At 37.4% G+C, this 16,009-nt stretch overlaps 1 protein-coding gene across 2 annotated transcripts in view; it reads right to left on the bottom strand.

Annotated features, from left to right (window-relative positions):
* Nucleotides 1-15,571, bottom strand: part of kcnj19a (potassium inwardly rectifying channel subfamily J member 19a) — a 29,681-nt gene extending 14,110 nt beyond the window's left edge. For both annotated transcript variants that reach the window (XM_048196828.1, XM_048196838.1), the window contains exon 1: nt 14,416-15,571. In XM_048196828.1, coding sequence (XP_048052785.1) covers nt 14,416-15,084 — 669 coding nt within the window. In that variant the 5' untranslated portion in view covers nt 15,085-15,571. The remainder of the gene's footprint in view (nt 1-14,415) is intronic.
* Between the last annotated feature and the right edge of the window lie 438 nt (nt 15,572-16,009).

Raw genomic sequence — 16,009 nt, 5'->3', positions numbered from 1 at the left:
TGTAATGTAGTATTAGAAAGTCTGATTAATTTGTTGTCAGCAAACATTTGGACAATTAAATAGTTTAAAAACTGTCCCTGCACATAAATCCTGGCAATATACTGGTTGAGATTTCTTTAAAAAAAAAAAAAAATCACAGTTTCCACAAAAATATTAACATTGATAATAATAATAAATGTTTCTTGAGCAGTAAATCATCATATTAGAATGGTTGCTTGTTTTCTCATGTGACATTGAAGACTGGAGAAATGATGCTGAAAAATTCACAATATTAATAATATACAATTACAATAATTACAAAATTAGTGTTTTTACTGTATTTTTAATCAAACAAATACAGCCTGGATGAGACTTGAAAGTCTTTCAAAAACATTAAAAAATCTTACTGACCCCAGACTTATGTCTACTTTTTTGTAGTTAATGTCATGATCACCAGTTTGGAGTGCCCTGGTTAGACACCAGAGGGCACTCCACCCCGGACTATTGCATCACTCATAGGACTCCATTTCCCACAACCCTTTGTTCCGGACTCATAACTGGTCATTGCTCACAGCTGGTTCCAATTATGTTGTTTGTTTCTGCCTTCTTATACCCGGTTTGTTTCAGTCAGTTTCATGGATGTTTAATTTATTTTTACCTGCTTTACTGAGCACTCTTGTTTTTGTTTTGTTTTTGTTTTTGTTTTTGTTTTTGTTTTCTTGTTTCATGTATGGACTGTATTTATGGATTTTGACTCTTGCCTGACTGTACTACGATTTTGGTTATAACTGAATAAAGCTGCACGTGGATCTACCTCAAGTCTCAGAGCTCTGTGACAGTTAAATGCTGCTTTTTACAATGTTTTCAACTCAGACATAATTTGAGTGTTCAATTAGGCTATTAATGTTCTATTTAATTTCACTTTAAAGTTAACCATAATGTGTTAACCATAATGTGTTTTGTGTTTAATAAGTATTAAGTATATTATTTCACTAATTCCATTCAAAAAGTGAAACTTGTATATTATATTCATTCATTACACACAGACTGATATATTTCAAATGTTTATTTCTTTTAATTTTGATGATTGTAACTGACAACTAAGGAAAATCCCAAATTCAGTATCTCAGAAAATTAGAATATTACTTAAGACCAATACAAAGAAAGGATTTTTAGAAATCTTGGTCAAGTGAAAAGTATGAACATGAAAAGTATGAGCATGTACAGCACTCAATACTTAGTTGGGGCTCCTTTTGCCTGAATTACTGCAGCAATGCGGCGTGGCATGGAGTCGATCAGTCTGTGGCACTGCTCAGGTGTTATGAGAGCCCAGGTTGCTCTGATAGTGGCCTTCAGCTCTTCTGCATTGTTGGTCTGGCATATCGCATCTTCCTCTTCACATTACCCCATATATTTTCTATGGGGTTAAGGTCAGGCGAGTTTGCTGGCCAATTAAGAACAGGGATACCATGGTCCTTAAATCAGGTACTGGTAGCTTTGGCACTGTGTGCAGGTGCCAAGTCCTGTTGGAAAATGAAATCTGCATCTCCATAAAGTTGGTCAGCAGCAGGAAGCATGAAGTGCTCTAAAACTTCCTGGTATACGGCTGCCTTGACCTTGGACCTCAGAAAACACAGTGGACCAACACCAGCAGATGACATGGCCCCCCAAACCATCACTAACTGTGGAAACTTTACACTGGACCTCAAGCAACGTGGATTGTGTGCCTCTCCTCTCTTCCTCCAGACTCTGGGACCCTGATTTCCAAAGGAAATGCAAAATTTACTTTCATCAGAGAACATAACTTTGGACCAGTCAGCAGCAGTCCAGTCCTTATTGTCTTTAGCCGCTTCTGACGCTGTCTGCTGTTCAAGAGTGGCTTGACACAAGGAATGCGACAGCTGAAACCCATGTCTTGCATACGTCTGTGTGTAGTGGTTCTTGAAGCACTGACTCCAGCTGCAGTCCACTCTTTGTGAATCTCCCCCACATTTTTGAATGGGTTTTGTTTCACAATCTTCTCCAGGGTGCGGTTATCCCTATTGCTTGTACACTTTTTTCTACCACATCTTTTCCTTCCCTTCGCCTCTCTATTAATGTGCTTGGACACAGAGCTCTGTGAACAGCCAGCCTCTTTTGCAATGACCTTTTGTGTCTTGCCCTCCTTGTGCAAGGTGTCAATGGTCATCTTTTGGACAACTGTCAAGTCAGTAGTCTTCCCATGATTGTGTAGCCTACAAACTAGACTGAGAGACCATTTAAAGGCCTTTGCAGGTGTTTTGAGTTAATTAGCTGATTAGAGTGTTGGCACCAGGTGTCTTCAATATTGAACCTTTTCACAATTCTAATTTTCTGAGATACTGAATTTGGGATTTTCCTTAGTTGTCAGTTATAATCATCAAAATTAAAAGAAATAAACATTTGAAATATATCAGTCTGTGTGTAATGAATGAATATAATATACAAGTTTCACTTTTTGAATGGAATTAGTGAAATAAATCAACTTTTTGATGATATTCTAATTATATGACCAGCACCTGTATGTATATATATATATATATATATATATATATATATATATATATATATTGTAAATTATTTTAAAAGAGGACATATCCACCGTAAATATCTTGTAGTTAGCCAAACTTTCACAATTATACCTTTCAATATTGCTTTGTGTTATTATTATTAGCTTTACTGCAGTTTACAGTAGTACTTTTCCTAACAATGCCTAAACAGGGGTACTTCTGTCATATACTTCTGTCTGATATTTTGGCCATTAAAAGGTAGATACTGAGTTCACCTTACAATGTATTTTGAACAGAGTAAAGTGATTTTCATGACAATGAGAAACACAGATATATAAGAAATGTAGTATTGAGAAGTTTAGAAATAAAATCACCTCCCTTTCAAACCTGCAAGCATACTTTTGATTGTTGCTCTGATTTTTGGTTTCCCCATTTTTTGCATGCAACTAAAATACACAACTAATGGAACACAAACCTTCATTGTCCTATACATGATGTGGGGTTCATTGGGAGGTTTGTGGTATTGAGTATGAATGGGATTACACTGTTTTCTAGCTGGCTGTGTTGATGCACAGACATTCTGTTTCTTTCTTCTGCTTATTTAATCCACTCTAGGCAATGTTTTTTTTTTTACTCCTGTCTCTTTAAGTTAAGCTTGAAAAGACAGATTACTGAGTTCAAGAAGGAGACGAGCAAATCTTACACATCACCTTTCCTGCACATTTCAGGAAAACGCAGCTAATGCAGACATTCACACAAAATCACAGTGGGCAGTGGTGATAATCTTAAACTGCTTCAGATAAGGAAATTACTTAATTTGATGTTAAGTGATGAGATGTTTGCATGTGTCTGATAAGTTCTAATGCTTATATTAATGATGACTGATGTCAAGCTAAAGGCTGTACTCATCTTAATTCAGTATCCATTGACTTTTAAGGCACAGAGCTAGACAGCCAAAGCTATCTTAAAAACAGCACCTCCGTGATTGAAGTAAAAAAGCTATTATTTAAATAGCCGTTTGAATGTGTCTGTGTGCACAAACGTTCATCTGTGTGTTTATGTGTGCCTTGTAGGCTAAAGAGCTGCCAGATCAAACATGTCATTCTTTTTCATATCCCACAGGAAAGAAGAGGAGAAATAGAAAGGAGAGTCTCTTAAAGAAGAGGGAAAACAGGAGGAGGTGGATCGAAACCTCTTTCTACTGCAGCAGGTACCAGCAGCCATCCGTTTGACTCAGTCATGTGCATGGGTGAATAAAAGCTGGGACTTCACTGCTTTGCCTTCCTCTGACTCACAGTGGCTTTGACAGCAGCTGTGGGGGTGGGGGGGGGGGGGGTACTCACAAGTAAATAGATAGGACTTCCACACTGGTAATAAGGAGGCACTAAAACCAAAATTTAAACAAATTAAAATTAAACTATTTATGATTGAACTATGACCAGTTTAATGAGAAGAAAATGTATTCTCCAGTCAGTTTCTATGTTCTATGCATGCAACTATACTATATTCTATTCAATGTTTCTCTACTATCTATCATATTTCAGAATATTCTATAGAACTCTGCAAAACAGTAGAATATAACTTTATTCTATTTTTTTTTTGCGAGGCATATATGTGACCCTGGACCACAAAACCAGTCATAAGTCTCACAGGTATATTTGTAGCAATAGCCAACATTGTATGGGTTAAAATTATCACTTTTTCTTTTATGCCAAAAATCAATAGGATATTAAGTAAAGATCATGCTCCATGAAGATATTTTGTAAATTTCCAATCGTAAATATATCAAAAATGTATTTTTGTGAGTGGATATTCATTGCTAATGACTTAATTTGGACAACTTTAAAGGCGATTTTCTCAATATTTAGATTTTTTTGCACCCTCAGATACCAGATTTTCAAATAGTTGTATCTCGGCATATCCTAACAAACCATACATAAATGGAAAGCTTATTTATTCAGTTTTCAGATGATGAAAATCTCAATTTTCATTAAAACATTAATATTGAATAATGTTTTGGAAACATTAAAATTTTTTTTAAAAAGCATTTATTTAATCAAAAAAACAGTAAAAACAGTAATATTGCAAAATATTTTTACAATTTAAAACAACTGTTTTCTATTTGAATATATTTTAAAATGTAATTTATTCCTATGTTGTCAAAGCTGAATTTTCAGCATCATTACTCCAGTCTTCAGTGTCACATGATCCTTCGGAAATTATACTAATGAAATCATACTATGATGATTTGCTGCTCAAGAAACATTTCTTATTATTATCAATATTGAAAACAGTGGAACACGTTTCAAAAGAGACCACAACCAAGCATATACTCCAAATGATTCAAGAACAGCATGCAATTTACATTGGGTATGCCTTTTTAGGCGTTTTAGGCAAATTTTACAGGAATGCTAAGGGGTTAATATTTTCGTAGAAACCATGATTTCTTTAATGAATGGAAAGTTTAAAAAGAACAGAATTTACTTGAAATAGAAATATTTTTCAACATTAGAAATGTTTTTACCATCTATTTTGAACAAATTAAAGCATACTTGCTGAACAAAGTATTAATAAAAATCTTAAACTTTTGAACGGTACTGTAAATTCTATAGAACTCTACAGAACATTGTTGTAGTTATTTAGATTTATTCTATTCTATGCAAGAGTTCTTTACTCAATTTCAGAAAAGAATCAATATAACCAATTCAGAGTAAACAGAACTGAATCATTACTGAGTAATTCAAATAAAAGACACGTGACTCCTGTATTCATTTTTCTTTTTTTCTTTCTCTCTCTCTCTCCTCCTTTGTGAAATTACACAATAAAATGCACATGAATTATATAGGCAATGTAATTTGCATTCCTGAATGTGTATCTTATACTGCTGAAGGCCATACACATATAACCTGTATGCGTGTCTATAACAAACTCATTCATCTGTATCACTGCTGGATCACATGTACCCAATGCCTGTCAGTGACAAGACAAATAACATGCTGTCCACCTCACATTTCATGCACCACTGCCAGCCCTGTAACACACATGCACACTCAACACACCAAAGCGTACATATTGATACAAAGGTATAAATAGCTTCCAGCATGCCTGTGTCCCATTATGAACATACATTCATGTGGTTTGAGGTTATGTACATGAACCTTATAGGTCATTCAAAACCTTTTCATTCATGTCAAGCAAACTCATTTACAATAGACCTTTACACTTACAAAATATAACACTGCACAGAACAAAGACCTTTACACAATACACACCCACACAGTCAACCTTCAGTACAAGCTGACTCCTCAGTCAAAGCCTTTCTCCTGTAATCTAATTATCAGCAATTAACTCATTCATCACAGCACACATGTGACCGTCTGCACAACAGCAAACATCTGTTTGTTTCCGCTGTAAGACACGCTAAATCAAACAAATCCATGTTTCTCCTCAGCTTTTACGAGGTTATTTGCACAATTAGCACTTTGTTATCATCATGTCTAAACTCTAGTGTGTGTGTGTGTGTGTGTGCATGCATTTTTGTGACATATCAGGACACAAATGTGTATATTGAAATGGGTATGACATAGGTATTACAAGGAGAGGGTGACTTATAAGGACATTACCCCATGTCCCCATTTTTCAAAAGGCTTATAAATCATACAGAATGAGTTTTTTTGAGAAAGTAAAAATGTGCACAGTTTTGTGTGATGAGTAGGTTTAGGGGTAGGGGTAGTGTAGGGGGATAGAAAATACGGTTTGTACAGTAAAAACCATAACGCCTATGGAATGTCCCCACAATTCACAAAAACAAACGTGTGTGTGTGTGTGTGTGTGTGTGTGTGTGTGTGTGTGTGTGTGTGTGTGTGTGTGTGTGTGTGTGTGTGTGTTCTGACAAGAATGTTCAGTAGTAAAATGTAAATGAATTCTCTCTCTAGGTAATCACATCACCTTATAAATTTAATTTAGATCTCATAAAATGTGAAAATGAATGTGTGCTAATATCCGCAGAGGTGGAAAAGGAGGCAATATCTCAAAAAATAAGGTGAGAAAACCTTGGAGATCAACCGTACAAAAACAAAACAAGAAGTGTTGTCCTTGTCAATGTTGCCCACCTATCATGATTGCAACTGGTCCATAAATTGGTCTGAATGTGTAAAACTACTGTAAATGGATAGACAAATTACAAAGTTTCCCACTCTTGAAATTAATTCAATTTAAATTAAATCAATTTTTATCACATTTGAATCAACATAACGAACTTGAACTTATAACGAGAACGAAAAATAAGAGCTACACAAAAAGCTTTTACCGTACTATTTTTAATATTTTTAATCTATTATAGTTATTACTTCTGGAGCCATATAAAAAATGTAAAAACTTATTTGATTATGATGAATTTGATGAATCAGATTTTTGATTAAATCAGATATTCTCCCATTTTTTGTTAGCCAAACTCCTTTGACCTAAAATATTTTCCCCTGAGGTTGTACGGTGTACTTCAATAATTTAACAAAACATTTGCATGTTAAATTTTCTTGCATGTCACATTTTTTTCTTTTTTTGATGAAAATATTTCAAATGTTTAATGTTTTTTTTTTTTTTATTAGCTTTTCATCAACTCACAAACCCCCTGCAGTTCCGTCATGAACCTCAATTTGGGAAACCCTGACTTTGATAAATAGTATGTTAATATAATTATTAAAAAAATTGTATAGGGTGTTCTATAATCCTCTAACCTGGAAACTGTGTAAACATCTTGTGGTACCCTCAAGTGTGCTATTCTATTCTATTCGTTCCTATACATTTTACCCTTAAGTGTCCTCCTCTCATCTCCTCACTCATGTTTCCTTGCTCATTGTCTTCTTACGCACTGTACACAACCCAGATATTGAGTGTTCCTCATTTCTTCCATGTTGCATTAGAATGCTCTTGTGTACTTCCTGAAACAAAAGGCTGAACTCTATCTCTCGATCTCCCACTCTTTTCCTTGTAATTTCTCTTTTTTGTTCCTTACGATAACAATCTTTTTCACCTTTCATCTCTCTGCTCTTTTCATCTGTTATTTTTTCCTCTTCTCTCTACCCTCTCTCTGTACTCTCTGTTTATCAATTCACAAATAATAGAGACAGTGACTCAGAGCTGGAATTAGGTGAGAGGAAGGTGATAGATATGTTTCATTTCTTTGGAACAGAAGATGGGAAAAAAATCATAGTGATGTTTCTCTAAAATTAGAGAACATGGAAAGACAGATAATTAGGAGCAAGAGAGAAAGACAAAAATGGGAGGGAAAATTGTTCAAGGGATAGTTCACCATAGTTCACCCAACAATGAAAACTCTCTCATTAGTATAATAATTATATAAACACGGTGGTGTGAATAAGTGCTTGCCCCCTTCCTGATTTTTTTTTTTTTTCATGTTTGTCACACTTTAATGTTTCAGATCATCAAACAAATTTAAATATGAATCAAAGATAACACAAGTTTTTAAATGAATGTTTTTATTATGAAGGGAAAACAAAATCCAAACCCACATGGTCCTGTGTGTACAAGTGCTTGCCCCCTAAACCTAATAACTGGTTGGGCCACCCTTAGCAGCAACAACTGCAATCAAGCGTTTGCGATAACTTGCAATGAGTCTGTTACAGCACTGTGGAGGAATTTTGGCCCACTCATCTTTGCAGAATCGTTGTAATTCAGCCACTTTGGAGTGTGAACCGCCTTTTTAAGGTCATGCCACAGCATCTCAATAGGATTGAGGTCAGGACTTTGACTAGGCCACTCCAAAGTCTTCATTTTGTTGTTCTTCAGCCATTCAGAGGTGGACTTGGGACACACACCTTCCAAAAAGTTCAACTTTTGTCTCGTCAGTCCGCAGAGTATTTTCCCAAAACTCTTGGGGATTATCAAGATGTTTTCTGGCAAAACTGAGACAATCCTTTTGCTCATTTTGCTCAGCAGTGGTTTTCGTCTTGGAACTCTGCCATGCAGGCCATTTTTGCCCAGTCTCTTTCTTATGGTGGAGTCATGAACACTGACCTTAACTGAGGCAAGTGATGCCTGCAGTTCTTTGGATGTTGTTGTGGGGTCTTTTGTGACATCTTGGATGAGTCGTCGCTGCGCTCTTGGGGTAATTTTGGTCGGCCGTCCACTCCTGGGAAGGTTCACCACTGTTCCATGTTTTCACCATTTGTGGATAATGGCTCTCAATGCGGTTCGCTGGAGTCCCAAAGCTTTAGAAATGGCTTTATAACCTTTTCCAGACTGATAGATCTCAGTTACTTTCTTTCTCATTTGTTCCTGAATTTCTTTGGATCTCAACATGATGTGTAGCTTTTGAGGATCTTTTGGTCTACTTCATTTTGTCAGGCAGGTCCTATTTAAGTGATTTCTTGATTGCGAACAGGTGTGGCAGTAATCAGACCTGGGTGTGGCTAGAGAAACTGAACTCAGGTGTGATAAACCACAGTTAAGTTATGTTTTAAAAGCGGGGGGCACTTTTTCACACAGGGCCATGTGGGTTTGGATTTTGTTTTCCCTTCATAATGAAAACCTTTATTTAAAAACTGCATGTTGTGTTTACTTGTGTTATCTTTGATTCATATTTAAATTTGTTTGATGATCTGAAACATTAAAGTGTGACAAACATGCAAAAAAATAAAAAATCAGGAAGGGGGCAAACACTTTTTCACACCACTGTGTATATATATATATATATATATATATATATATATATATATATATATATATATATATATATATATATGTGTGTGTGTGTGTGTGTGTGTGTGTGTGTCTTGGATACATTGTAAATGTTCATAAAATGTGAGTGTTCCTCTTTACGTGTGCATCTCACAGATTAAATTACAAATGCATAATCAATAGTATTAAAGCACGCTTTGTTTTTCCAGTATTATGAGGCATGATCTGACAAAAGGTGACTGGGAATGACTGAGACTGTGTGTGTGTGTGTGTGTGTGTGTGTGTGTGTGTGTGTGTGTGTGTGTGTGTGTGTGTGTGTGTGTGTGTGTGGGCGACTGAATCTAAATGGACTGGATATGCTGGCTTTAAAAAAAAATTGGCAGGATGGAGAGAGAGAGAGAGAGAGTGTGTATGTGATTAAAACACAGAGCAATGCCACCTAGGTATTCTTAAGTGTCGAAGGCTATGTTTCGACTGCAGGCTAATCTGAATTTTTTTTTTTTTTTTTTCAGGCAGACTGTCCACTATTAATTGCAAGTGATCAAACAAGATTTGTGTGTCCAGACATAACCAATCTATCTGCATGGTTTACTTTGGTAATGATATAGGTGTACTCACATATGTGACAAGGCTGTCAAAATGGAGGTTCAGACTTTCAAAAACACATCTGGATAAAATATGGATATGCAAAAAATCTGATTTTGGCTAGCAGTATGAACATTGCCAAATATCATCCTTTATCTGTTATTGTATAGGCACATGCCTATAGTGCTCAGTCAGCTAGTACTGTTCATATACATACTATTATTGATGTACTAATATAAAAAATAATATCCATTCCTATTCTTTGACAAAGCAGTGCAAGACAAAAACATGAGAGATTACACTAACACTAAATCACAGTAACACTAAACACAGACCACACTAAATCATTCCCTGCCTCTGATAAAAAGCAACATTGTATTATATATGATTGTAATGGTATGGTATGAACATATAATAATTTGCTGTGTCTATGTTGTATACGTGTTCTTTTAAGTAAGCCATATATTGCTTCTGTAACATAGTGCTTCTATTTATTTTATTTTTTTTTCACATTCCACATCTTTGGTGCTCTGGCTGAGGATTCTTTAAAGATAAATAATCTTGGCTGCTTAAATAGCCCTGAAGCACAAGGAAAAATACTGATGAGAACAGAGTTAGGGTTATGAGAGAGAGAGAGGGGAGAGAGAGAGAGAGTGGTAGAGGGAAAGAAATTTCTTCTTTCCAATTTATGTTCACATTTCATCACTCTTGTTCTCTTTATTGAGTCAGTTTTCTGGCTCTTCATTTTTCCCCTTTTACTTCCAAAAAACCAAATTCTCTTTGCCTCTCTGTCTATTTTTTTGTGTTCCCTGATGCCTTCTCAACCTTATACTATTCTGGCAAACCTTTTACTATCTCCCACTTACTTACTTAGACTTCTTTGTTTATCCTCTATTCCTCTTCCTCTTCTTATTCTCTCATCGAGAGAAAAACTTCAGCATAGCTTAAACTGACAGTGTGCCTCATTACATCAGATGCCGTTGACCAAAGACTCTTAATCATTCACAGCATTTGCTTGACACTAGATAATTAGCTTGAGCTCTACAAAACATTTTTGGAGTGGGCCTGAAAGGTTATCCATCCATATCTTTGAAGAATATTAACCTGCTTTATCTCTGTAATTGTTCGGAGAGCTGAGATAAGTTATCCTAACATTATTATACTGGATAGATTCAGATTATCACATAATTTCAAGGCATATTGGCCATAAAAGTTCCAGGCTATTGCACTGACCTCTTTGTTCACCTTATCAGCAGCCTTTGACTGACAATCCTATTCATCAATTACAGGGAAGAAATCCTATTGTGTGTCAACTTTCCATGCCTTATTCGTTAAATTTTACACCTGTTCCATTGACCGAGTTGATATGGAACAGCAGACAGACAGACACACTCACACAGTAGCATCAAGACGTAGTGTATGAATGCATACTATATTTCTACTAGAGCTGTTATGTAAGCATGTTCTTCCAGAAAAAGCTTCCATTGACAAGAACTATTCCTCTCCCCCTCAGAATATATTTTGTACAAATCCAGCAGTGCACTCACGTGCACATCTGTAATTATTCTGCTACATTTTCTAAGGCTTTGAAAGTTAGCGCCTGAGGCTACAAGCAACAAAAAAATCCTCCTTCACAAGTGTGCAAATGGAGATTTTCTGGCATCTCTCTGGCTGTGACCTCAGCACTCGCAAGAGTCTTAGAGAGGCTTATGAGCCCAAAACCCAGAGACATTGTCTTTTCTTTTTGCATTTTGGAACAAACTCTCTAAAACCGACAGAAATGTAGCTGATGTGGAACCGCCTTCCAATTACCGAGCAGATCGGTTTAAATGTCACAGGTTACAGAGTGACAGATGTTGGACACAGTTAGTTGCCTGTAAAAGTCTTTTCTCTAAGCCTTTTGTCTCTGGAGTTTCATCTCATTCAACTGTAATGATGGCTGTCTGTGTCAAGATTACAATAATAACAGTGTAACGCCTTTTCATGTATCACTGGTAATCAGTTGTGAAGGGGGTACCCGTGCGCCTTGAAATTCCAGCTACACTGCCATCCTGCTTAATCGCATTTCACAGGTCCCTTGATTGTCATTTATTCTAACAAATCTTTGCTCAGCATGCTATCTCTGATAGAAGAGCGAATTATGAATTATGCCTTATAACAGGGATTCAAAAACTTTTTGTCATTCGAACCTGTTTGACATAAAAAAAAATATAAAGCACACCTGAGCCAAACAGTGTTAGCTTCTGATAGGTCAAAGCAAGTGATCACAGGCATACAGGGATTATGGCAGGGCGACGCAGTGTCTCATTCCCTTTTCGGGGAACCATGGTTGCAGTTGTAACCTGAGATGTTCCCTTTCATGGGAACCTGTGTTGGAATTCCAGTGCTTTGGGGACGTTAATACCCACTTCGCTGTACTAACAAGTGCCTGTCTTGTGTGAAATCATAGCGAGCACAACTAAAAAGCACCTGGGACCCCGGTGTGGAGCACAAATCCAGGTCGTAAAACCTTACAAAAGTGTGTGGAGAGGACCAGACTGGTGCATTAAATACATCTTGAAGGGAAGCTCCTGTTTATATGGCTTTAGAGAACAAAAGGCCTGCAATAAAATAGGTTGTGCCCAGTTGAGGTACATAACCCAGTTTAGGATGAAGAAAAGCTTTCCCTGTGCCTGGTGCAAACTCTAGACACAAAGGGGCCACCAACAGGTCTCCTATTCTCTTGAGAGATGTAATAGCAATCTTCTCTGAAACATATTCAATAGGCTCAAAGGAAGCTGCTGAAAGGCCTTCCAAGTCCAAGGCCAAATCCCAAGCCGGTACTACTGTGTGATTTGCAGGCCACAGCCTCAAAGTAAAACCAATGGGTTTCTCACCCTAAGATGCATCACTTAAAAGTGCATGGTGAACAGCTATGGCCACCAATTAAACCTTTAGAGTGGAGGGGGATAACCCTGCTGAGAACCGCTCCTGCAGGAACTCTAGCACTGTACCAATCGGGCAGTTAACTGGGTGCAGCTGGTGATTTCCGCACCATGAAATTAACATTCTCCACTTCAGGGCGTAGTTTCCTCATGAAAGGAGCTGCAGAATGGTCTCAACAACCTTGGTTGAGAGATCAGACTCAACCTCTCAGAGGCCAAACCCACAAAAAGATCCACTTCTGCCTGGCCGATCTCCCTGCAGATGAGCACCTACCTATAACGTTTCATCATGCCATTGGACTGATTTCACACATGCTTCAAGACGCGGTCACACAGAAGTGTTCCCAAAGCGTCATGACTCAGACACAGCACGAGTTCCCTTGAAAGGGAAACCCAGTTGGGAAACCCTGTCTCACAGAACCAAGGACATTGTATAGGGTATATCCTTAATGTTATTAATATTTGTACTGCCATACAACTGCATCAATTAAGAATGACAACTTAACAGAATTAATCATGACACTCTTTTAAAACTTGCTAAACTTTCTGTGAGGACATAGATATTGTTGATTTCAGCAATGCAAATTATGATTAAAATTAAAATATTTGTAAACAGCCTCCTCCTTGCCTGGTAAAAAAAAAAAAAAGTAAATCCATATAATAACTACCTGACATTTCTGCAATTCAATGTTTTACACAATATGTAAAACACATTGTTAACTTTGAATGAATGAATGAATGAATGAATGAATGAATGAATTAATGAATTTTTACTAGTGAACGACTTCTGTTTTACAGTCACACTACTTACCCATGTTAACTATTTCTCTTTGACAAACAGCCTGCTGATTTAAAGATGCATGCAACACCTCTTACGCAATTTGTTCAATTAAATTAAATTCAATTCACATTTATTTGTATAGTGTTTTTTGAAGACTTCAGATGCAAAAGCCTCTAAGTGTCTTCTGAAATGTTCTACTAAAATGTGCATTTTTATCAAGCTCGTAAGTTTAAGTTCAGTAATTTCACTTTAATGACAATTAATAGGTACCTTGTCATTGCCATTAAAGTGAAATAACTGAACATAAACATACAAGCTTGATAAAAATGCTCATTGTAGAAGAAAATTTCAGATAGCACTTAGAAGCTTTTGCATCTGAAGTCTATTGTTTCAAAGCTACATTGTTTGGTTCATTTGTTGAACAGTACAATAACATACAATAAATGAGTAAAATACTGTTAATTGGTTAACTGTATAAGTAAAAAAGTATAAATCGCCTTATAGTTTAATTTCATTCACAGAGTTCTCCATTTGTTGTCAGTAATGTTGGAGTGTTTATGTTGCATTTTATGTCATTTGGATTATTGTATAATTATATATTGTATAATAGAATTTAATGACAAATAGGGATTGATACAGTCACCATAATGCCACCCCCTAATGCTTGTACTGTCAAGCCAGCTGTTTATATAGCCTAAATGTACTATTTTTATATTCATATTGCTGAGGAGGTTAAAGAAAACTATCGTCTAATAAAAAAAAGGAGAGAGAATGATCTAAAAGTCTAAAATTCTGCATTTCTTAAAAAGTTGTTTCTTTCGCTCTCTATGCTGTAGGCTACTGTGTATTGATTGTAAATGAATTCTAAAGATGAATAAGTGTCAAAGTTGCGCTGTAAGAGTGCAGTGTGTGTTTTCACCTTTATGAGTTTACACCTGATTTGTGCGGACACCATATGGCTGTTCCTCAGATTGCCCACGCGGAACATTAAGCAGAGTTTTCCGTCTCGCTGTGAGATCACCGCGTCCTGACTGAACATGAGCGTCTCCGCGCGCTTCTTGGGCTGAGACATCTTAATGAACATGCAGCCGATGAGAAACGCGTCTACTATCGAACCCAGCAGAGACTGGAACAGGAACAGGATGATGCCCTCAGGGCACTTCTCAGTTATATAGCGGTAACCGTAGCCAATGGTCGCCTCGGTTTCAATGAAAAAGAGGAACGCTGACGGGAAGTTGTAAACATTGGCGACGCACGGAGTGTACGAAGCGTCATGACCATGATTTAAGTCCCCTCTTATATATGCGATGATCCACCACATCGAGGCCATGACCAGCCAGGCGATGGTGTAGGTAAGGATGAAAATGAGAAGGTTCCAGCGCCACTTCAAGTCCACCAGCGTGGTGAACAGGTCGGATAAATAGCGACTGGTCTCTCCGCCGAGATTCCCGTGCTGGACGTTGCAGCGTCCGTTCTTCTCCACGAAGCGCTGCCGCTTCTTCTTCACCGGCGCGCTGGGGAAAGTCGCGGCTCTGTTCGTGTTCACCACCTGGTAGTCCTCTCCAAATTTACGCCTCAGCGCTGCCATAACTTCAGCACGTTTGTTTCATTAAACCGGTGGGAAGGGGGTTGTATTTTAAAAACACAAAAAGGAAACTTACTTTCTCTGTAGCATGGCTTTGGTGCCTTTTTCACTTTCAAAAGTAGTTGAAAAGGTCGCCAGGCAGGGCAAGGTCTCTCTGCCAACTTTTTTTTTTTTTTCCTCGAGTAAATCTAGACTGTAAAATGTAGCCAGTAAAAAGCTGAAGGTGCACCCCTGATATAATGTCACTTTACTGTAGCATCATTGCATGAATCTCTCTTCTGGTCGGGTTTCTCTGGATGTCCGTGTGAAATGCACGGGCTGTGTTCTCTGTGCACTTTCGGCTCTTCTGCACATGATATGGCATGAACAGCAGAATAAGAGAAAGAAGAAGAGAGTGGGTGTGAGGGACGGACGGGAGGAGGGGGCTTGTGTGAGCGAAATACTATTTTCTACACTGGAAAAGATGCGTGTGTGTGTGTGTGTGTGGTCCTGGTAGGTAAACCCTGCGTTTTGGGTACAAAAAATGGCGGTACAAAGTCCTTGCCCTTGTGGGGACATTTTTTTGTTCCCAATGAGGAAAACAGCTTTACTGTGTTGTTTTTTGAAAATGTAAAAATGCAGAAAGATTTCTGTGAAGGGTATGTTTAGGGTATAGAATTATACAGTTTCTACAGTATAAAAATGTATAATATGTCCCCATAAAACATGAAAACTCACCTTGTGTGTGTGTGTGTGTGTGTGTGTGTGTGTGTGTGTGTGTGTGTGTGTGTGTGTGTGTGTGTGTTCCCCAGCATTGGGAAGAAGATTGGATTTCCAGTCCAGTGTTGAAATCAATACGCTGCTCGGTCGACTACACTGGTGTCCTGGTAAAGCGGACACAATATTTTGTTATGTCATGTTAATGTTTGCACCAAAATATGAAAATGAT

Source organism: Megalobrama amblycephala, linkage group LG1 (assembly GCF_018812025.1).
Source record: "Megalobrama amblycephala isolate DHTTF-2021 linkage group LG1, ASM1881202v1, whole genome shotgun sequence".
Classification (NCBI taxonomy): Eukaryota; Metazoa; Chordata; class Actinopteri; order Cypriniformes; family Xenocyprididae; genus Megalobrama; species Megalobrama amblycephala.
The sequence above is the reverse complement of the archived record's forward strand: the minus strand, read 5'-3'. Positions and strand labels throughout refer to the sequence as shown.